This window comes from Sipha flava, unplaced genomic scaffold (genome assembly GCF_003268045.1).
Source record: "Sipha flava isolate LNK unplaced genomic scaffold, YSA_version1 118_pilon_pilon, whole genome shotgun sequence".
Lineage (NCBI taxonomy): Eukaryota > Metazoa > Arthropoda > Insecta > Hemiptera > Aphididae > Sipha > Sipha flava.
This window is the reverse complement of record NW_020271743.1, coordinates 1540276-1565774: the sequence shown is the minus strand read 5'-3', so window position 1 is coordinate 1565774 and position 25499 is coordinate 1540276. Positions and strand designations below refer to the sequence as shown.

The window sequence follows — 25499 nt, the reverse complement described above, 5'->3', positions numbered from 1 at the left end:
AATATGCATGCATTTATGCCCTAAAGAATTAATAAATATGCTTTTAAAATATGCATTTAAAAAAAATTATATTTGTAATAATTAATAAAATAAAAAAATGAAATTAGTAATAAATAATAATAATATTTTTGGGTATGATAGATATGATTATCTGAGATAATTATTTTCTTTTTTTCAGATTTGTTTTCAACATTTATTGTTGAACAAATTTTTTCTATTTTTAATATAGTACTAATTACCTTAAGCATTACATTAGACTATAAGATATTTTCTTAGTTGGAAAATTTGAATGGCCTGAATAAATAAGGAACTTATTGATGCAAACTTAAAAAATGGTAGGCTAATACTACTAATATTTCCCGACAATCCATCTATAGATTAATTGTATCCATTTAAAATGTTCGATATTTTTTCTAGTTGATCAAATCCAATATTTTTCTCCAAAACATTTTTAATTGTATCATAAATTGATCTAGTTTGTGCAGATCCTTCAATTTTTGCATAATGTATAGGTTATTTTGTAGTTTTAATTATTTTAATGGATTCAGTAAGTAACCTTGGGTTTCAAGTCGAGCGATAGATGAAGAAATAAATCCATATTTTTTTTTATAAGATTAAAAATCTTTCTTCTTCATATAAATGTCAAATATTCACGTATAAATGAAAAAATTGTCAAATATGCAAAATATTCAACTATAAATTTTAAATATAAATTTGTATTGCTACGAAACAAATTTCAATATTACTTAGCTATGTTTTTGATGATTATTTAAAAACATGCAAACTTCTAGAAGTCCCGATCCCTAATCATTACCTATTAAAAAAAGAAATCATACGCGTTTTCGAAATAAAATGTTATTTGTGAAATTAATGTGGTTTAACGCTTTTTCCAAATATTTATGCACCTATAGGATAGTTGGATGTCATGTACGGTGCAGTTTCAACGCCAAACTTAATACATAGTTTTTCAGCCTGGAGGGCTACGATCCCATGTACAACGGCTGGTTGCGTCGATCAGAAATAATTAAATGATACTTAAAAAAATAAACTTTTATCAATATTTTTTTAAACCGACAAAAACATGCACATAGTTAGAAATGATTTCTTTCCGTAATAAGCGTATACTAACTATATGTAGTTACATTTCCTATAAGTGATCAAATATTTATAAACGGTAATTAGGCTGAAATCAGTATTCAATGTAATGAGACCGTGAAGTGACTAACTTCACTGTTGGCTTATATTTATGGGCCATGACATTACCAAAGGTTGAGAAACGAAATGATAATGTAATATAATATTAACCAGTGATGGGAGCGTTGCACTTCACGGCCTAGGGTTAGGCACACCCGGTATAGGATTGTATAGACGTATTCGGAAAAAGAGTCATAGCGCGCGCGCTGCGTGACGTCGCCGTACGGTCGTGGTGAATCGGTCGCAATTATTACCGCCACCGCGCGCCGTAACCGCGTTACTGTCGCCGTCGCCACCGTTTAACAGCGGTAGCTGTACGCGTGCACCGCGAATACCACGTTTGACAGTCCGGCGGCGAACACGCCGACGTTTGGTTCGTATGCGCAGTAACGGACATACCCGTCGTCGTCGATTAATCGTCGGTCTCGCATGCGTGTAGGATATATGAATCACAGTGTTTTATATTGTATTTTATCGCGTATAAAATATAATTATAAGTGTACATTACGTGTGCCGTATTAGTGTTTATGGTGTAATTATTGTTTTGCAACGGAAATCGCGCGTGTTCGTTTTTCCTTGCGTCCGAGGCTTTTCACCACTGCTGTCTTTCGTATCGCACTGTCGTTCCGCGCGCGACAATATATCGAACCTAACCGGCCGTTAATCGTACATGATCGTTAGTTTGTTTGAAACATTTCCAGTATTTTCGCCTTGGTCTTCGCGACTCGATCGAATTCGCATTTCGCTCGAACATCTCGCGATGACGACGTTCATTTGGACAAGTAGTTCCATTACGAATCGAACAGTTTCGGTAACCGGATAGACAGTTCTGTACCCGGTACCTGTACATATTATATAGGTCCACAAAAATATCAAAAATCGTACATCTGGCGCCCACTCAAAGAAACGAGTCCACCACCGACGTCGCCTCCGCGAACGATATCACGACGGTACATTGTTGTTGTATCGCTTCAGCTACAGCGTTTTGATTTGAAAAGAGAAGAAAAAAAACAATAACCAATTGTCATTGACAGCTATTTGAATCAACTGTTCGTAATATTTCTGGCTGTAGTGTTGTCGAAAAAAAAATTTGATAAATCCACAGAACACATCCGCCGTGACGTCGTTGGTCTTCTGTCACCAAGGTAAACTTTTGTTTTACATTTATCATGTTTTTTCTTTGAATTTTTTCTCACACATTGATTTGCCGATCATGAGTTTAACATTATTTTTTTTTCGCCTATGACTGCATTTATTGTTAATCAAAAGCATTAGAGTTTTCGTATACCTACGCTATGCTTAAGGACATAATGACACTCGAGGGTAACGTAAAAATATAAATATACCTATCCTTTATTCATTTTCATGGTAAAATAACGAAATTTAGGAAGAAAAAATCGTCCAATAATATGCAATATGAATTAATATAGTGTAAGATTACAAATAATCTATCATTAAAAAAAAAAAAATAGTAAGAGTAATAATATAAATAAATGTAATTATATATGTTAAATTTTAAACTAAAACATTAACTAAATATGTCTTTCAATTACAAGAAAGGTTAGATTTAAAACTACCATATTTTTAATTCTTCTTTCCTCCTACTTGACAACTCTTAACATTCTAAACTTTAATATACAAATAAAAATTTGACAATATAAACTTTAAGTAACACAAAATCAGATTAGTTTAATGGTATTGGAAAAAATATAATTATAGCGAAAATAATTATGTTCGTTTATTCAAATTCGGTACGCTGCAGTGCTATTGAAAAGCTGTTATCTGTTATCATGTATTGTCATAATAATATAGTTTAGTCTCTATCAGATTAATATCATGTACTTACTGAATGAATTATTATCGGAGATAATAAAACAATTAATTTTATAATCTATTTTATTTTACTTATTTATTCATGATAGCTATTATTAATATTGTAATAAATACTTTGTTGAAAAAGGGCAATGTAATTAAGTTTATATTGTAACTGGTAAATTATGTTTGTACTTTATTGTAATCAATGTTATAATAGTTAATATTTTACAATAGTATACATAGTAAATCAATGATAACTATGTTAACTTTGTTATCTATTTCAAAAAATGAAAATTTTGACTTCAGCTGACCATTCAATTTATTTTGTTTTATTATAATGTACTTTATAGGTTTTAAATTTTTCTCACGCTAAATCACATTAAATTAAATTAAAACCAAACTATTATTGGATAATGATTATTAATTAATTAATTAATAAAAATACGATTTTTTTGGTAAATTACGTAAAAACATTGTTTTTGTAAAATAATGTTATAATTTGTGATTGAACATGTTTTTAATTTGTAAGAAAATCAAAAATACGACTATCGAGTAAAACTATTAGTAACTCTTACAAGGCATCTTAAACCAGAGTATTTTTTGACGTGTTTTGTATAAAACTTATATAGCTAATCATATTATAGTCTTCAAGATATATTTTACGTAAAAAATATGAGTAGTTATATATATATATATATATATATATATATAGTCATAATATTGCTTGATAATATTTGATAACTTACAAGAAAAATTATCATGATTATATAAAACCTATATATTAACCTATATATTATAGGTATAAATATTATAATGAGAATGTACAACATTTCAAAAATCGCCCGCTGATTTACACAGACGGATTCAAAAACAAAAACGAAATAGGTTTCTCAATAATAGTGAGTCCTTTAGTCAAAAACTACCAACTTCCTTCATTTACCAGAAATTGCACAGCGGAAACATACTCAATGTACACAGTAGCATAATACTTAGCTCTATGTAACAATAATCCTGAATTAAATATCAGCGACTTTTTTAGTGCCCTAACCTCTCTTTAAACCCAAAATCCAAAAAATGAACTGGTACAGCATATATAGGAAATTATCTTCACATTAAGAAATAAAATATAATCTATAGTACATGAGTCCCAATATATGTAGGAATTCCAAGGAACGTAAAAGTAGACACATTGGCGAATGAAGCGCCTTCAGCCACAATTACCAACAACATGAACAATCTAAGTAAATTATCAATTATTAGCTTAATTAACGGAGCTTACAAATTAATAACAAAAATATGGCAAAACCAGTGGGACTCCTAGACACATGACAACAAGTTGAAGAATATCAAAAAATCAATATCCAAGACAACTCAGGCAGGATAGAAAAATTGTTATTAACAGAGCCAAAATAGGCCACTATCACCTTATGCAGTCGTACCTTATCGCCGAGGAACCCAAACCTACGTGTAACATATACAAATTTTTTATCACAATCGCACACATTATCAACGACTGCCCAAAATACTCAACACTTCACCTTCTCATAAATCCATCAAAAAGAAATACAAAAGAAGCCTTCAACTAACGGAACACTGCCAAAATTTTTATATTTTTCGATTGAATTAATTTAAACAAAATCTTGTAAAATAATCATATAACATTATATAATAAACACTAGTATTATTATATGAATGCTCTCACATGATGTTATCCCCTTTTAGGTCCACACTTTAACCTCACAACAAGTTAATAATATTGTAGTTTAAGCCTTATTCTAAATAAAAATAAATAAATATTAAGGCTATTTATTTTTCATCTAAATAATTGAAAATTTCAAATGTTTAAAAATAAGTATTAAGTATTAACCATTATTAGAAAAATAGTATAAAATATTTAATAAGTAAACAGGTACTCAAAGTCTTATGGTTACAATATAAGGGAGGCTATTACTTTTGGTGAAATTCTTTCACTCAAAACAATTTAATTTTTTTAATCAGTAAATGTTTTATTATAAATTTAATAATAATTTAATTATAACATTTATGTAAATTTATTAGCTAACGATTATAAAATATATAGCAATCTGGGACTATAGTTTCCTCCTTGATCCTCCTGATCCAGACCTAAGTATAATAAACATATTAATTAAAATGCAATTCAATATCTATCAACAAAATAGCCAAATGTTATAGTCGCTCTATCAGACATTGATTTAGATTATTTCATTTGTATTCGATAACGTGTCCATAATTGCCCACTAGTTCAGAGTTCGACAAGTGATTCCCATTGGAGTCCAGAAGATTAAAATAATAAACGGGTTCCTGAGAAAATAAATGTTTGTTATGAGACAACTGTAAAATATATATAATACTAATAAAACACTATATTTTTTCATCGATCGTTGTAAAAATTATTTAAAAATACAATTAATGCATTTAAGTAAGATATGTTGATGGTCCATTTATCTGCCTTCCGCGGTTCTAATTCGAATTGCGATCTGCCAGTTACCAACCACTACACTAGTTGATAGCACAATATAATGACAATATTAATAACAATAATATTATTTATTAGCTCGTATTAAGTATCTTAAGATTATAATATGAGGATCACGTAGAAAAGTATTAAATAAAAATGTTTATTCTCAGTCTTCAATTTACCAGATTTAAAAATTTCAATTATAATAAATGTATATTTAAATAAATTTAATTTCAAAAATTAAAGTAATTTAAGTTTGCCCAATAATTCTGCTGTATCTTTGAATAGAAAAAAACAGAGTTAAAATGTATAAATAATAAAAATGTATGATATGGTACAGTATAACACGTGTAATACGTATTGTACGTGTAAAACATATGGTATAAAAATCATAATTATAAACAATTTATAACATTAAAAATAAAATTCCTAATAAACAAAAATACATTTATAATTTGAACTTAAAATAACAAAAGGAAATAAAAACAATAAATAGATAATTGTAATGCTATTAATATATTATTAATAATTATCATTATCTTATCACTGACGTATTTAGATTAAATTAATTATATTTTTGTTATTTACAACAACTTAAATATTTTTATATTATTATACGAGTATTATACACGAAAAATTTAAGTATTTAATAGTTAATATTAATATTCTAGTTTAAATAATCGTACGTAGATGATTGTTTTTTTATGTATTATTTAATATAGAAAAATAAAAAAATATTAAAGAAAATAGAAAAAGAAATTTTTTTATTTATAAAAATATTTCATATTATTTATTTGATAATATTCAAATTTTACTTTAATATATGAATGTAATAATTTATTATATTTTGTGTCTGTGGCAATACTTTATTATTTTATTATTTGAAATACTGAGAAAATAAAAATGCAAACAAAAGTATTTTTTTTATTATTTATGCAACACATAGGATTTTTAACTACCTACCTTATATATTTTTACCAAGTATAAAAATTAAAAAACTAATTTAAAATCTGAAAAACAAAGTTTTTTAAAATTTTTAAGAGTGAATTTCAAAAATAAAAAAGATACGTTATATTAATTTTATACGTAAGATATTATATATGACATATATAACATTATAACGTTACATTGTAACGTATAAAACGCTTTATACATGAAAATAACCAACTCTAGAAAAAACGAAAAATACATTTTAATCAATATTTTTAATAATATTATAATTATTAGAAATTCACATAACTAAGGTTCATCAAGGAGCACTATTGATACATACTAGAAACATTAGCTATTATTTATTTTTATAAATAATAAAATACTGTACATAATTGATTATAATATTTCTTGTCAGTCATATTCATTAAATTTGATGCTAACCAATGTTTATACATAATTTTTAAACCAAATTTCAAATAAGTATCGTATCAAAACTCTTATTTAAACGTATATTTGATAGTTTGAATAATACCAGATTCTACCAAATGTTATACATTCCTTACATCCGGTTGCACCCCAGTAATAGGTAATAAATATACGTATAAGAAAATAAACTTTCATATTGTTTCGTTTATCAATTACTGTTTTCAAACTCGATAGGTGACATTAGTGATACATATAACACATTTCTTAACATTATTTTCCTCTTCAAGTCTGTACATTTATAATAATAGGGAATTTTAATATAATCAGTATCAAATTGCCAATCTTATACACGTTATTATTTTATATATTATTATATACCTATACACATTTTGTTTTGCTAAATATTATGACGGAAAACACTTGTCAGATGGGAGTGACTTCTAAGAATTTTTTTAAGAATTTATGTAGTCATCACATCATACAGTTTTAATTTCTTAGATATATAAGTAATGACACATTTTTCTAAGTAAATAAATGTTGTTCTATTAAAATTATATTTTTTAAAAAATATTTTATTTCATTAAAATTATAAAATATTTTTGGATGTATATTTTTTTTCGAATATTTGAGAAAATTGTTTATGAAGTATTTTTGAATTATATACATTATTATTATTACGTTAAGATAGTAATTTAAATTCTTAAAAATGGATCATTTGCATCAAATGAATCTTGAAAATTTACACTTGTATTATTAATAAATTAAGAATTAGACACAGAGGACTAAAATTTTTGTATTAAATTATTATAAAAATTATAAACCTTATAGAATATTAAATTTTCCGATTAATGAGTTTGCAAATTAAAAAAAAAAAAAAAAAAACAAAAAATAAATTTTAATAATAAGTGAAAGTTATCTTAAATAATATTATATGTACAATTCTGATTCAGGTGTATTGTATTTAAAGAATCAGATTGAAATTAAAATTATTTTCAATTTTATTTAAGATTCTGGAGGAAGAGAGAAATTAAATTTTACAATGATAATTTTAAAATAATTTTACATTAAAAATATCCATATATTAAGTATTATGAAATAATAGAATCTAATATTAATATTGAAAACTTTTTATGTTTTTACAAAAGTACAATTATTTTTAAAATATATAAATCACTTTTAAGCTCAATAAAGTACCAAATTGAATAACTATGCTTATGGTTTATTTTACAAAATATTTTATATTGTTACTTAAAACACTACATTTATTGCTGAGTAACTTAATTTTAACTTTAAATGTTTACTTATTATAAAATATCAATGAAAACAAAATTATAAGTTTTATTGGTTTATCCAATAAATGTAAAATTAAAAATGAATAGATTTATATGAGACAAAATTATTTTTGTTATAATAATTATCATTTAAAAAAAAATTTATGTTCTTATTACTACATTAAATTGTTGAAGTGTTATAACATTAATATATTAAAATCTATTAGAAAGTCTAAAATAGTAAATGTATATTAATCAACTAATCATCTTATATTTAAAGAATTTTTTATAGTTCAAGTTATAACATAAAATATTTTTACAATTTTATCACCCCAACCTTGGTCTAACAATCTTTAAAATACAATTTTGTAGTAAAAAGTAACATCTTTTTCACGTATTTGCCTTCGACATATTCAACTGCATTTACACTTCTTAAAATTATTCTCAAATAATTCTGAGTCTTCTTTTTTATTAATAGTAGAATTAAGATTGGCTATGGTGGATTTTGTTGCGAATTAGTTCAAAATTAACAATATGCATTCGTTTTTAAATAACATAAAGTATTGATAATGTTAGAAGTTATAATACTTAAATTTGAGGATTATTAATTTAAAGATTTGAAAATCTTTAATTTTAAGGAATTTTTATATGTTAAACGAAATATTGGATGACTGCGATTATTTAATCAAGTAAACTGTAATTAAATAATGAAATTAATTTAAGCTCATAAGCTTTTAAAAATTTATTGAAAGATTTATAATTGTTTTTTATCATTAATAACTTAGGTAATGTGTGTATACTTTATATAGAATTTTTGAAAGTGATTTAAAATAGTTATGGAGTTTCTGGCCTTAGTTTTATGATTTGTTTTACTATCAAATAAAATAAGGTTATAACAACAATGGTGAATATCCTGTTTAGATTAATTTCGGATAAAACATAATAATATTTGCTGTGAGTTTGGTAGGCACATATAAAGTTTAAAATATTTTTAATAAGTAATTTTCTGGGTACCAGAGAAGCAATACTAAGCTTAATTATAATACTAGAAAAACAAATAGATAGACGAAAGAAAGCCTTTATGGCTTTTGTAGAATTAAAACAAGCTCTTGACAATGTCAATTTAAAAATATTGTTTAATATTATTGACAATATTACCATATGCATTAAATACAGAAATATTTTATGTATATTATACCAAAAACAGGAAGTTGAAATTAAAATTAATTCTACGAAAAAAAATAGCTAACATACAAAAAGGAGTAAGACAATACTGACCACAGTTACTCTCATTATTTATTTCTACGTCAAAAAAGCGATAAAAGATATAAATACCAACTAGAAGAGAAAAAGATAAGAATAATAATATGAGGTATTCTTTAATTAATGATAAGATTTGCAAATTATATAATTTTACTTGCTACGACAAAATTGTTTTTAAAAACAGCATTTATTGAAATGGAAAACATATTTTTAACATTCAAATTAAATATAAATATGACAAATACAAAATCAATATATATATATATGCAGTAAACAAAATGGACCAAAAATTGATATTATTTCTTAAAATAAATAATAGAAGAAGTAAAACAATTTAAATATTTAGGATTATAAACAATGATAGGAGATCAGAAAAGGAAATAAAAAGTATAGTTGGACAAGTAAAAAAACTATTTTTACTTAAGAGTAAATTACCAACACCAAAAAATGTAGTTATAAATACAAGAAAACTTTTAACTAAAACGTATGTATGGAGTAGAGCATATTATGTGGAAGTGAAATATGGGCGCTGGACAAAAAAAATATGAAACCACATCAAAAGCTCTAGAAATGTGGTGTATACAAAAAGTAAAGTAAATAAAATTGACGGGGATGGAAATAAACAAAAAAGTGCTTGATTTAGTTAAAAAGAAATTAACCTTCCTAAATAATCTAAGATTTAGGTGATGGTATATACTGAGATATTACCAAAAACTGCACAGCAAAATATTGGGAGATATGATAGTAAGGAAGCACGGAAGAGGATGGCCAAAAAAACGAGTTATATTAGTCAAATAATCTTAGATGCAAAAATCGAGTTTTATAAGCACTTAAATGATTTAGCACAAGAAAAAACAGCATGATAATCATGGAAAGAATATTTAATGTAGACTAATCTAAGAATTGAAAACTAATAAAAAAAAAAAAAAAATTCTGAGTATAATTGTACAATCAAATTTCCATTATTAGTAATAAGTTAAGATTTTTACAAAATGTATACAGAATTTGAAAAACAATAAATTAATTATAGTTAAATAACACGTTTCAAAATAATAGATAAATGCACTATCGAATTATTTAGTATATGTTCCTGTATTTATTTTAGACTTTTTATTCCGGTGGAAAGGTATCGTATATTTTCAAGGGGGTATGTGGTATACGGTACGCCGTATGAGTAAATAATTAATAAATAAATACACATTTTTTTTGGGGTATGCATTTTTCTTTGTGAGGTTAATATCCCCCTCCAGTCATCCTTGAAATAAACATTTTGTTCATAAGACAAAATTAAAGTAAATTTCACTTAACGCTAACGTAATGAATGTCATCATATTTATATATAATAGTTTTGGTTTATTCATTATTAGGAAAACATTTTCACCAATTTTAATGACAAAATGCAGATGTTATTATTGCAAATGTATATTGTGTTGTCACCGTTGGATACCGATTATGCCTTTTTTTCACAATCATTTATTTTTTATTACTTTCGTACGTACGTAGGTTCAGATACATTTAAAATGAACAAGGTTGGTGTGTTTTTTTATAATTAAATGTATTGTGAGGGTCATGTGGACTTAAAATTAAATTAAAGCTAATATCTATTTTTCATACTGTATCCTACATTAACTTAACTAAGATTTCTAATTTAAATATGTTAATAGATTGATATTTATTAATTTAGATATCTTTAAAATTTAGTTGAAATATTTTAAATAAGTATACTGTTAAATAATTAGAAAGAAATTAAATAAAGACAAATCAACGTGAAATACCATATAGCTTAAATAATTTGTTCAAAAATCATGTAATAAATGTATACTACGATAAAATAATATAATGAGTAGTCTTGTTAAATTATTACAAACTATGTCAAATTTCAAATATTATGTATTACCCCTTGATTATTATGATGATTTAAATTGTAAACTCATAATAGTTTATGAACTACATCAAAATTCTTATCTAAAAGTTCACAATTTCTGTAAATGATTAAAAAACACGTTGTCAATTATTTAGAATTTAATTTGAACCCATCTATATAACAAAATAACTATTCCATAAAACGTTTGAAACAAAGAATCAAATCAAATTAATCAAATTTAACTTTTTATAGTAAATTTTGTTCTATAGTAATATTACAAAATTATAACATGTCGTATGGAAACTAATGGAAAGCTAAAAAGATTTATCTAGGTGTTAAATAATGAATCATCTTTACCAGCTGATAAAGTGTATAAAATAAAACTATTATAGTTGAACAGCTTTAATAAAAGGTTTATAATACAAGCTGTTCAAATATTTTATAATTTTCTTTTATTTATATTGTTGACTCATAACAATTTACAAATGATATGGTAAATACTTAATACTCAAATAAGCAGTAAACTAATTCACAAGATAACTTAAAATGTATATCTTTGTTTTACTTGTGTTAAACTCAATAACATTACACTATAAAGTTTCGTGACCTGGAGTAGGTATTTTTTATTTGTAAGAAATTATACGATAGGTAAAATTAAATACATTACATTCATAATTACGATTTTTATTCCGAGTTCGCAGATATTCACATATGTTTGATTTTACTTTTATACCCATAGAAAAAGAAGTTTATTAGCCTTCGTTAAAATTTAGAAATAATAATACATCCTAGCGAGGTAAATATCTTATAAGTTCCTTAAAAAATTCCTTTCTACTTTTGTATTAGATGTTTGTGTGTTTTCCTTTAACGTATTTTTTATTAATTTCTCTTAATAAATACTTAATACATATAAAGTTTTTTTGTCTAATAAAATGATTTTATTCATAATATATAAGATGCATATTCAATAAAATAAAATATTAAAGAACACAAATATCTACTGAATTTGAATTAAATTAAACGTACGATTTAATTAACAAATCATATTTATTATTTATTGAATTAGCTTGATATAAACATAACGAAATTATAATTTTACATTGTGTTGTTATAGCCTATTATGCCTAGAAATATTTATCCATTAAATTCACGTTCTATAATTGGTAAATTGATATATTATTGATATATATATATTTAGTTGATATAACTCATAATAAATGAAAAAATAGTTTTTGTTTAATAATAATTTGTTTTATAAATTAGAAATTTTTTTAAAGCTTTTATTTAGTAAAAACTATCAATATTATAAACCATATAATATTCTATCTAGGTCATGTTGATGTTGTCTATACTTTTTGTATTCTAAATTGTGAAATTAATGTTATAAATGTATAATGGTTAAAAAAAAAAATAATTAATGAATAAAATCAGCCAACTAAATATATACGTATAGATATTCTCCAACATTTGCTCTGTTAATATTAAAAAAAAAAAAATTGAATTTCTTTGATTTTAGTAATAAAATCAAATAGTATTTGAACAATACAATTCATATCTATTAATTATCAATATGTATTAGTGACTTACCTAACTAAAATAGTACAAATTATATTTAATTATTTCTAAGTTTTCATTTTTCATTTTAAATAACATTAATTGATTATCACAATCATTGACTATTAAGGTTCGAACTCCTATAAATAACGTTGAAAGTTTAATATTTATAAATCAGTTTTAATTATTTTTAATTTCAATTGCAACAGTAATTTTAATAAATTAAATTTTTTGAACAAGTATGGTACTGTTTTATTATTGATTAAGGAACATTTACCTTTATTATTTTCAAACAATTTCAAACAAACTTAACAAAAAATAACTGATAATAAAAACTAAAGAAACTAATATCTAATATTTATTTTGCACTCAGATATCGTTTGTTAGTAATTTAGCATCACATAAGTGATTCATCCTAACTATCTAGTTTATAACTTATACTCCGAATTACCAATCTCACATATAATACTATATCAGTATTTATTTTATGTTAAATTAAGTATATTTGATTTTCAACTCATTGTAAGCTCTTCCATTTTCTATCCAATCAGTATTATTAGTAAAATTGTACATGTTAATATATTTTAACGTTTAAATAATATATTGTTCTTTGAGATTTTATATTTATGTATAACCATACTAATATAGTATGATCATTCAAATTTACTATTTAAGCTGTAGTTTAACAACTACAATATTTATAATATTATCTTTTTTTGAAAAAATTTAAGTTTAGATATATATAATTCTCTATTACTTCGTAAAAAAAATATTTAAAATGAAAACTGTAATAAATATATTTTTGTTTTATTTAAAAAAATAAACATGTACCTAAGTAACATCAATGTTCTCTATTTGACAAATCGGTTGTTTGTTAAAGTGTTCAACAAGCCAAATTACAAAAGAAACAGTCAGTACAAAATTTGTAAATTTATAAAAAATGAATAGAGTACTTTTGTTGCTGAATAATTTTACTGAATACCAGGTGCATAGCTGATACTGAAATTTTGTAAGAAAATCACAAATACTGTCAATTTTATACGAATCAAAGTTACGACCTTCGGTGTTTTTATTCTATACTTATTGTAATACAACATGATAAATAACAGTGATGATTTGTTCCGTATTTTTTTGTAATACCTATTTATTATATTATAGTAATCAGTAGTTATATGGTTAATTATTTATCAAAACAAATATTTTATGATTTAAGTTAATACAACAAATTACTACAATTTTAAATATTGATATTATTATTTTTAACTTCACATAGAACATACAAATACTTAGTTTTATAATAGTTTTTTTTTCATTCCTTCTTTAGTAGCATAATGTACAACAATCATACTTTTTTTTCATTGTAGTATTCAAAAAGTTCGAAATTTAGCTGAAATTATACTATAAATTGATATCCCATCTCCTTAACAAAAATTAATGATACAATAATAAAACATTTTCCAAAAAACAGCATTTGTATTAAGAAACATCTTGCAGATAAATTATATTAAAATATAATTTTATAAACATAATTATACTATTGTATTATTATTAAATTTAATTAATTTATTGATAAGGAAATATGATTTATGAGTTTTGAGGGAGTTGTATCATTGATTAAATATACGTATAATATGTATATTTAATCAATGGTTGTATACTTAGTTAAGTTCTAATGATGTTTTGTTTTGTTTTTGTATTTTAAATTTAAATCAACGAATTCTTTGTGTAAAATAAACTCATGCATACAAATATACATGTGTGTTACACATATCAATTTTCCTGATTATAAGTAGTAAAAATATTTTATGTACATAGAATAACACATAATATGACGTATGTAATGTTATTTAAGCATACCTCAAAATAGTAGTTTTCATAATATAGTCGTAAGGTATTTAATATATGCGTCATTGTTGTCTAGTATAAAATTTGCGTAGAAAACAATGTGTCCAAAACAAATGTTAACTATTAACCTTTACAAGTAAAAAATACTTGATAATATTAGAGATTAAGAAATATATCGCTCATTAACAACAAATTGAAAATTGATAGCAATTATAATGGATCAGTTTGATAAAATGTATGATATAAATAAGTAAAGAAAACAAATTTCATCTAAACCGTATTCATTAAGTTTTCTTCTGATATTCCGGTTAGATTAACTATACAGTGTTATATAGAATGTATTATTTATTTTTAAATTTGTTATAAAGCGATGATCAAACATTTTTGAATTCTACTAATATCTAGGAAACTACGCGACAGATTAAAATCCATAATTGAATGTTAATAGTATTTTTTAAAGGATTCGATTACAAATGTCAATCAAAATATAAATTTTTTTACAAAAAGTTTCAAACATTTTATATATATTACAATTTCAATGTTTAAATACAATTATATTAAAACTGTCTAAATTCAAGTAAGTATCAAGTTTATTACATTTTTATGAACTAAGAAATTAAGCTTTTAGGCTGTTGTATAACGTAAATATTCATTAATAATTTATAATCTAAAAATTTAAAAAATAATAATTTAAAAAAAATATCTCATAAGTTTTTGTTTTTATATACTATTTATATATTTTATATATTATTTATTTCATTTAATTATAAAACAAAGTTAACTATTTTGGAGTAAATACAGCTATAATCTTTTAATTTATTTTTAAATTAATGACTTATACATAATTTCCCTTTTTTTCGTACAATTAATATGAGCAAATAAAAAAAATATTATAATATAATATATTATATATATATATATATAGTAGTTTAAAATCTTATATAGTTTTATTATTTTTCAATAAACTACTTTATTAATGTAATTCTAATTTATGAAGCATTGATAAAATAATTAAATTATTTAACTTATACCAATAATACACAATTTTTTGCTGTAGAAAAATATCATTAAATAAAAACTATATTTTGAATAATTTTTAAATAATTGTGTTTATTGTGGATCATCATAAGTTGTTAGGGAAGTGATACTAATAGTGCGTGAAACGCTGCGTTTGGTGAACCATGAAGTGATACCAAACGGCTGTTGTTATATTAGAGACAATTGACAAAAAGAAAGCAAATCAAAAACGAAGAAATTACTTTTTTTTTATTCAAATAAAAATGGTTCATTCACCTTAGATTTTCACGTAGGAACTAGTGTTTCTGTAAACCATTAAACTCCTAAACGTACATTTTTCATATAACTCTCAATATAATATAATACCTATTTGTTTGTATTATTTTATATATTTTGATGGATAGATACTAACAATATTTGCTGTCAATAATGGTGATATTGTTTATTTACAAATGCAGTTGACACGATATTCCGAAAACAATGAAAGTATAGGTAATTGTAAAATATGTCTATTGTATTCATCTTTAATTATAAATATATTTAAATTCTTAAAAACTAATTTTTGTAAAATTCTATGACTGAAAAAGTAAAAATATCTAATGATAAACGAAGAACAAGAAAAATATTTATCACTACGAAAATTCAAATCGGTAGTAAAATTTTTCTTTTTTTTTTTTAGAACATAATCTTCATGTCTCTAATGAACAGAAATATTCGCAGCTGTTTGGAAGAAAGCGAGCATTGATATCCTTTGTTTTGTTCACTATTTTATATGAATATAACGTATATGTAGTTTCATAATTTTAAATCTACCGTATGCTTATCAGACAAGTAGACCTTTAGCTGTAAAATCGATCACAATTAATGATGTATATCCACTAAACAATTGTACGAGATAGTTATTATAATTGTTATTTATAATTTAATATCATAACAAAACAAAACTGATAAACGATATTTATATTTATTCCGACGGTTGACGTACTGGTATATTTCAAATGGGTATACTGTTGTGTTTGAATATCGTAATACATAAAATACGTCATAATTGTTGTGCGTTAAAAGCGTTTGCCATGCGATTTTTTTCATCGTTAACAGAGGTTTGTTAACGTTTCCAGGATCGAAAACGAAATGATATGCGAACCGAGACAATTATCTTGCAGTGTGTGCGCTATAAATTATGCTCATCTGTTCGGTTTTTTTTTTTTTTCCAGCTACGACAGTATTACCGGCTAGACCGGCCCGTAGACCTGCACCGCCGGCGCGCGAGACAACGGTGGTCGACGGCGTAACCGATCGCGAACGTTAAAAATACACGTAGCGGACACCGGAAATGGCACTGATCGTACCGGAAGAATCGCAGCGGCCGTATCGGTTCGGTATGACGCTCGTGTGCATCGGTGCGTTGTTCAACTGGCTCGGATTAGCCGACCACCACACGAAACCGGTGCCGGCCGTCCGGTACATTGGCGTTGGACTAGTGGCATCGGGTGCCGTGCTGATATGCATGGCCATGTGCTTTTGGATGAACAGCGTGCGCGACGACGAGGACGACGTGAGTATAACCCATAATAGCAGTGCGCTTCCCAGGCGCGGACTTCTAATTGATGTATTATACTTACCCGTTACGGGACGTGACACAACGTGTATATTAAGACGGTGCACGGTAAAAACGCGCGCGCGCCATTATCGTACCACCGCGTAAACGTGGTTCTGTACCGGTTGCAGCTCGCGACGTTTTGCAATGCGTTCACCTCATCGTCCAAGTATTATGTTCACGTGTACTCCAAACACTATGTTTATTGTTCGCCATCGACAAAATCCGAAATTAATCCGCTTTCTTTGTTTTCGAAAATATTTGCTCCCGATTAAAAAACAATACACCTAAATGGCATCGATGTTTTCGATAACACCATGGTTATAATGCTTCGCTTCATCGTTTATCAGTATTATTATTATTCGAAAGACGTTTATCACATTGTTCAACAAAAATAATTGCGCGACAAATTTTTTAAAAATCTGTCACGTGAGATGCATGGTTTGAGTAGGCGTCATAAACCGAAAGCTTCTTCGTGGTCTTGCCGGTTAGAATACATAGATGGCTACTAGACGTCCACAATTTTAGGCATTTAAAACTGTATGTGGAACGGAAAATGAAAAATAGTATTATTTATTTATATTTATATTATTTATAAATTAAAAAAAAAAAAAACAAGAATCAATTTTTACTGAATGTCGGAGTTGATACGTACGAAGTATTTGATCTGAAATATAACAATAAAAATAAAGCATTTTATACATTATAATAGTTTTATTATTCATGTTGAAATTATGTGAATATTTTGCGCAACTAATAAGTAAATGCCGTGCTTAGTTAGTTATAAACATTTAAAAAAATGTTGACCGAACCAAACCTTCCGGTATTTTAGAACATATATGTATTACGAAAACTACTATGTGTTATCGTATAATATGATTAGCCTTGTACTAAGATTTTAAACCGTAAAACACAAAATTCTTTATTATATAAAAAAAATGTATTGCCGCTTGATTGTTGAAATTCATATTCTTATTTTTTCTATAAAATTTACAATTACGGACAAAACATAAACACCATTTTTGAACATTTAAAATTTGTTTGACGTTTTATAATATGACATTAATATAAAAATCGTTAATAGTTTTATTACTTAAAACAGTGTAAAATATAACCATACAAATTCATTTATAATTTGAATGTATTTAAAATGTTACATAATTAATGATCATATTTTACATTTGAAGTTTGTGAAATATAAATAAGTCATTATAGTAAACGATTTCTCAATGTGTTTCTTGAAAAAGACAATTTTTTTTAAATATAATTTAAAATAAGAACTTTTTAAATATGTCTTTCTTATAAAATATTTAAAAAAACTATAAACTTACCCGATTTTACTGAGAAAACTATACGCAAGAAAAATAATACCTAACAACAGTCAGATTCCACAGAATTCATCGTTGATACAATTATAATTACAAAATATGAAACTTATTTAATCAATATTCAACGCTGTCGAGTATACAAAGTGCCCTTGAATACAGTTTATAAGTATATAGATACATTTTAATATGTATTTATAAATATTATATAAGCAGAGAGATTAAAAACTAGATATTTTATCCCCACATACTTTGAGTGACCTTGTAGTACAATTTTTTTCATACAACAAATATGTAAAAATATAAAGCGCAATTTTGTTTGGGTGTTATTTCGCGGAACGGGTTTATGTAATTATTGCGTTTAGAGCTCCAAATCGATTCAACAATTATTCTATACGTATGGTAGTAATTTATTGAATTATAAATAAAGGTACATTTTAAAATTAATTTTTCTTATCGAATTATGTAATAATGTTTATGTATTTGAGTGTAGAGTTTATCCTTCATTTAGAGCATCGAAATCAAAAGTCGACATTTAAATACCTATAAAAATCAAACAATATTATATTTGGAAAATGATAATTTGTTCCGGTTTCCAATCTATAAACTATAATACATAAATATATTCGATTGCTATTAAAATAAAAATAAAAAAATATGATTTTGTGATATTTCTTTTTTTTTCTTATAGTATTTAATTGCCACGCTATTTTTAATAAAAAAATATTTTTTTAATTATACTATAACTTTAAAGTACTATATTTTACAGATACAATATTTTATATAATCAAAGTACACTTTCTATACTAGTGTAATTTCCAGTTTATTAGATAAGTCTAACAAAATATAATTTACCGCGTTAAAAAATGTGCAACTATGTGGGTTAAAAATAATGTATAAAAAAAATTACACTCAACAAATCCGTTTATAGAATAATATATAAAATATTTTCTTTTGAAATCTGAAATAAAGGCGGAAAATATTTAATTAAATTTCTTTGATATTTGAATATAATACATGGAGAACGCCGTTGAAACCGATCACCTACTCTTTCTTCGTTAATATCTAATTTTAACGAAACAGAATTTTTACTTTTCATTAGGTACAATATGTGACCCTGTCTAATGTCTATATTAGTATATTGAGGTGGAGGTATTATTGATATAAGTCGAGACAAACAACATTTTATTTTTGAAAACTTTTAATAGTCTGCCTAAGGGGTTGCCGTCAGTTCTGCGTTCGATTATTTAAATAGCTATGAATGTGTATTTATTTATTTACATATATCTTATAATTCTAACTATCCATTATACATACTTTACAGTATAATAGGTAACCTTCGAGCCTTCGAATGAAAAATCGTCCGTCAGTAATCAAGTTTCATTTGTTACACGCGCGATTAGATACCAAATTCGTAGTCGGGATACGAAAACAATTTTTTTGCAATTTATATTTCCTACAACATAATAATTTGTGAATTAGTAATAATCATATATTTATCATGAGATAGGCGTAAGTACGAGTATATTATCTACAATACAAAGAAAACAATTTGTTTGATCAGGATTAACAATTTTTTTCTAAAATTAAATCGTTCAATCAGATATTGCCTGTGGCTTGATAATTTCTCAACGCTCCACGTTAAATATCAATCAACAGTGTATAATGTGTTTATACATAAATCATTTACGTACCTATATGATCACCAAATAGTGCTTATAAAAGTGGAAAACACAATGAATCATTTAAAAATTATAATGCTGGAAAAAAATTAATTTCTAAATATAGTTTTGGATTAAATGTTCTTACTATATAAAAAAATATAACGCTATACAAAAAGATTGATTAAGTTTTAACCAATTTTAAGTTGTTCATTTTATATTTTGACAACAAATTTTTTGAAACATTTCTGATGGTAAATCAGTGCACATAAAAATAACAGAATTTTTCTTTTTTAATTGATACCAAAAAATTTGTTATTATAAATTTGCTTAGTGAGAAATTGGAGATTGGAAAATGTGATCTTGTTTGAACAAAAAAATATATTTTTTTATTTTACATTGTGATAATTTTAACAATAGTGAAAATAATTATGATTTCTGTGGAGTTTTTAAATTGTAATTGTTTTCATACATATAATTGCATGTATATATTACAAGTAAATTTCAACAATGTCTTATACCCTCCCAGCTTATAATTTTATTTGTGCAATGATTATATACAATTATTGTTTATATTTTCTTTCGGAATATGGAAATTTCTTGTTGTATTTTTATCCTTTCACATAAAATAAAAATATTCACAAAAATTATGTAAATGCAATATTTTGAATTTTTTTTAAATAATTTCTATTATATTTGTGTGCATATAGAAATATATATATATATGATGTTAAAAAAATACATGATCTTCTCAAATGAATGGCGCACGTGTGCACAGTAAATGAATGTTTATTATACAGCTATTGAAATAAAGTAATTTAAAACAAGATATTTACCATGAGTATATGACAACGGTATACCTATTAAAAGTATTACGTAATAAAAAGTTATCAGGAAGAAAAATATTTACACACTATCATTATTAATTCATTACGTCAAAAACAGAGAGGAAATGTTATTGACTTGAATCATTATTGTCTATAAGTTATTACAATATATTTCACCATCCATAAAAGTAGGTACTCTAGATTGTAGCCTGCAAACAACAATTATAAGTAATATTAATTGCCAAGTTTATGTTAATTTTTATATGTATTAATAATTTTGGTTAAATAACACTTTATTTTATTGTATTTAGTACATACATTAATAAACACGAATATATACCTACATGATTATAAATAAATACATACATTAAAAATTAGTACATTATACGATTTAATTATGTATCATAGTGGCTTATAGTAATTATAACAGAATTTTTTAAATATATTAACCTTACCATTGTTTTTATTTTGTTATTGCAAATGCCTTAATTTAAGAAAAAAAAAGGACACACGTATTTATGTTATCGTCACCCAATCGGCTTTTGAATTGGAATTTTTTCATGATTTTCAATCATTAATTTTTTCAATTTTTTCATTTTTACATTCAACAATGTCATTGACTTTGAAAGGCGCATAACTTTTTTTCACTGTTTTATAATCAATATTAAATGAAATTATGAATTTCAGACAAATAATTCTATAGTACAAGTCAATTCTAAGAAAAATATTATGGAATAAAATAACAAACATTTTATTTTCATACAATATCGAAAAAAGCGTGAACATTAAAACACTTTCACAATACTTTAACGGATATTTCGTTTTGACCAATCATTTGATAAATCCATAAACTCCTTACCTGGCGTGAAGGTCAACCATGATCAAATCCTTAAATTCCTTTGGATAAACAATATAATTTTTACGATTTAAATTTCTATAATTTTAAGTCTTTATTAAGAAAATAATTTTTCAAGTAGTATCCTATACTATTCTACTTTATTCATAAAATCTTTAAAAACTTTGAGAAATATTAAAAACTATATTAGTGAGTACTTATTTTAATAGTTATACTTAAAAAAATTGGAAAATGAATTTAATGTTTATACACATGGTTTTTACATAAGGTTCAAATATATATATCAATTAGTTCGAACGGGTCCATCCCAAGTGTTCTTATTATCAGATAATATTGATCGATTTTATCCCTTTATTATCAATTATCTTATATTACTAAAGTTAATTAGTATTTAAAATTAAATATTAAAGAAATACCTTAAACGCTAGAATCTCTGAATCATAAAAATGTGTTATATTTGTAGCTTTCAAATTTAAAAGACGTCAACAGTCAATAAATAAAATATAAAATCCTAAAATTCAAACAATGAATATACATAAATTCTTGTATTTTTCGTTTTAGTATTAGTATCAAGCAGGTATATTATACATAACCTGCTCATTTGTTGCTGTTCCGTACAATTTTGTAACAAAGTTTATTTTCAATTTCTTGCTGTTGGTTGTTTATTTATTTGTAATTTTCCTATGCTACAGTAATCGAATATAATTTGTTTTGAAACGTATTAAAAAACATTATGCTTAAGTTGATGCTTCAGACAATTCTACTACACAGAGTTTTACAAAGTAATATGTTATGAATGTAAATAAATGAATATTATAGACTGCAGTTGGTGCATAATATGATATCAAAATAAAATATCCATACAGATTCGAGTACACTTTACTAATCTAAAACTTTGGTCTTCCTTAATATATTTTTGGAATTCAAAATCTTACTGCAGCTCTCTGTCTAATTCCTTTGTTGCATGATTATTCAGAACGATATTTAAAAAAACAATTTACAGTTTTCGTGACGTAAAAAAAATATATATAATATTCATGTACACGTATGCGAAAAATTTGTTCTAAGAATAATAACTTACACAGAGATACAAAATCTGTAATTCATGAAAAATTAAAACATCGTGTATTTTATACTTTAATTATAACTTAAAATTTGTATTACCGGAGTATAGATACACTTTACTAAACGTCTTTATTGTGCCGATACCGTTTAGTAAAAATTGACGTACCTGAGTTGTTTAATTTAAAAATATTATAGTTCTTGTGTGTATAATGAAAATAAATACAATCATTGACAAATCTGAATATTTGCTTTACATTGAAACAGAGAGCTGTGGAACTATCATAACAAAATACATTATAATTATATGATCCATTGTAGTAGGAGATAATATTTTACTATTAATCAATATACTATATTCTTAGCACATATTCAATAATGTTGAATTAACACAAAAGTAATTTTATGCGCAACACGGGCGTGTATTTAAAAAGTGTTTTCAATATAAGAACTTGTATACAGATACTCTACGAGTATAACACAGTGGAACGAAATATTCAGCAACAACGATCGAAGATAAACATTTTATCTTACGTTTATACAGAATGAAATGCACGTGAAATCGTGAAAAGTCTCTCGTGTTAGAGTGGTACCAGAATTTAGTAGCATGATGTTTGTAATACAAGTTGTTAAGGACATTATGATGAACATATTTTAAAAGCATGATAGTTTATGTTTTTGAGGGGTCAGATAAATCTGTAAAATATATACAATACAATATGTATGTACATATTTGAGTCATATAATAATATACACATATAGAAAGTATAGTATTTTGATTTGGACTCGAGTGTTGGTAAAATTTATTTCTCATCTAAAGCTCAACTTAAGTGAGGGTTAGAGAGACATTGGATATGAGGACACTACCTGATACCACACCATAACAAAATATTTAAAAAAAAAAAAAATTCATTATGATATTAATATATAATGTACATAATACGAATTAATATGTTACATATTTTATCTATAAAACTATATACCTACTCTCGTTTATACAATTAGTTTTTAATTAAGTTTCGTTGACCATAAACGCGTATTACTATAAAATTATAGAGAAAATAAAATTTTAACCAAGCATACCTGACACACGCGAGGCCAATACTCTCAGTCTCTCAACAAATCAGTTCTATGCACGTGCAACTTCACACACAAACACAAACACACACACATACACACACACAATTTATACGTAACATATATGCCTGCTCGACCGCGCATATTGGCTGAAGAAAGACCTTCGTTCAAGGCAATTTGGCAACTGTAACCAGGTGCCACGTAAATGTGTAGGTTGCTGCACTGTATTTCATGAACATGATGTCTTTTTGAAAAAAATTAAATACTTGCTTTACGTATACGTTTTTCTAAAAAAACAGAAAACTACTTTGCCGCGTCTCGTGGGATCCTTATACACGAGTATATATGAAATATTATTGCGGAAATGTTATCCAGGAAGTATTTATAAATGTTCTAGTATATATATATATATAATTTATGAATGTATGCAAATATTTATAAATGTATGGAAGTGTATAAAAATATATAAAATAAAATCTGTGTAAAACTACAAATATACCACCACAGACCATTTACGTTTTCTCCGTCCGCGTTTTCGTCCGAAATTAATTAGTTACGCCTATACAGATCCATGACATTAAATATACATAGGTATATTATAATATATACTACACACATAATACACTGAAATCTAATAGTCCGTGTTACATTGTCAGAGGACGTTACACCGAGATAATTTGTCCGCATTTCTCGTGGGGGGGTGGGGGTAACAATACTTTTTATAATACCTATCCCTAGCAAAATAACATGATTATTATGAATGACGAACAAATTATAATTTTATTAATATTATTATGGTGTACATAAATTATCTACAAGCGTAGATTAAATAATATACTAATTTATTCAATCTATATTTGCTACTAGTAAGTAAATAGTTAAAACCCCGAAATTAATTAATGTGAAAGTTTATAAGTGTTCATTGCTCATAGTACTACATTTTATTCGATTTTTTTATATACTTTAGTGTTGAAAATGATCTTTTGTATGCAACTTGTGATACAGTTAATGTCAATAAGAACTGGTATGCTATCATCAAAGTTAGATATACATTAAAAAATAAATTATATTTAATTAAGGTCTTTAACTTCAAAGAGGACAATTTTGACAAATTTTGCATGGCTTTATTTTATACGAATTTGTATCTTCTTCATCATTAAAATTTTCACTATTTACACATTATATGTCATATTAAATTCGTAATTTACTGATTTTTTAAATATTTCCACGAGTTAAAAAAAATATAATGATTCTTTACATATATTGTTTTTAATTCGTTCAACCTCATTGTTACATTTTCAATAAATGATTTAAGTTTTAAAGATAATGTAGATTTAATTTATAGATTACATTTTTGGCTGCAATTTGTTTGCGCACAATTCATAATTTTTACCTAAAAAAATCGAAACTCGTTTGCGCACACGAAAATAATT

General features: G+C 25.1%; 1 protein-coding gene across 2 annotated transcripts in view; it reads left to right on the top strand.

Moving 5' to 3' along the window:
• Window positions 1–1478: 1478 nt before the first annotated feature.
• LOC112693834 overlaps window positions 1479–25499 on the top strand; it is a 31853-nt gene continuing 7832 nt past the window's right edge. The window contains exons 1-2 of one of the 2 annotated variants that reach the window (XM_025569078.1): window positions 1479–2339; window positions 16876–17216. In XM_025569078.1, coding sequence (XP_025424863.1) covers window positions 16995–17216 — 222 coding nt within the window. In that variant the 5' untranslated portion in view covers window positions 1479–2339; window positions 16876–16994. Of the gene's footprint in view, window positions 2340–15181; window positions 15222–16875; window positions 17217–25499 lie in introns of those variants that run through there. The other variant, XM_025569079.1, reaches the window with a different exon arrangement.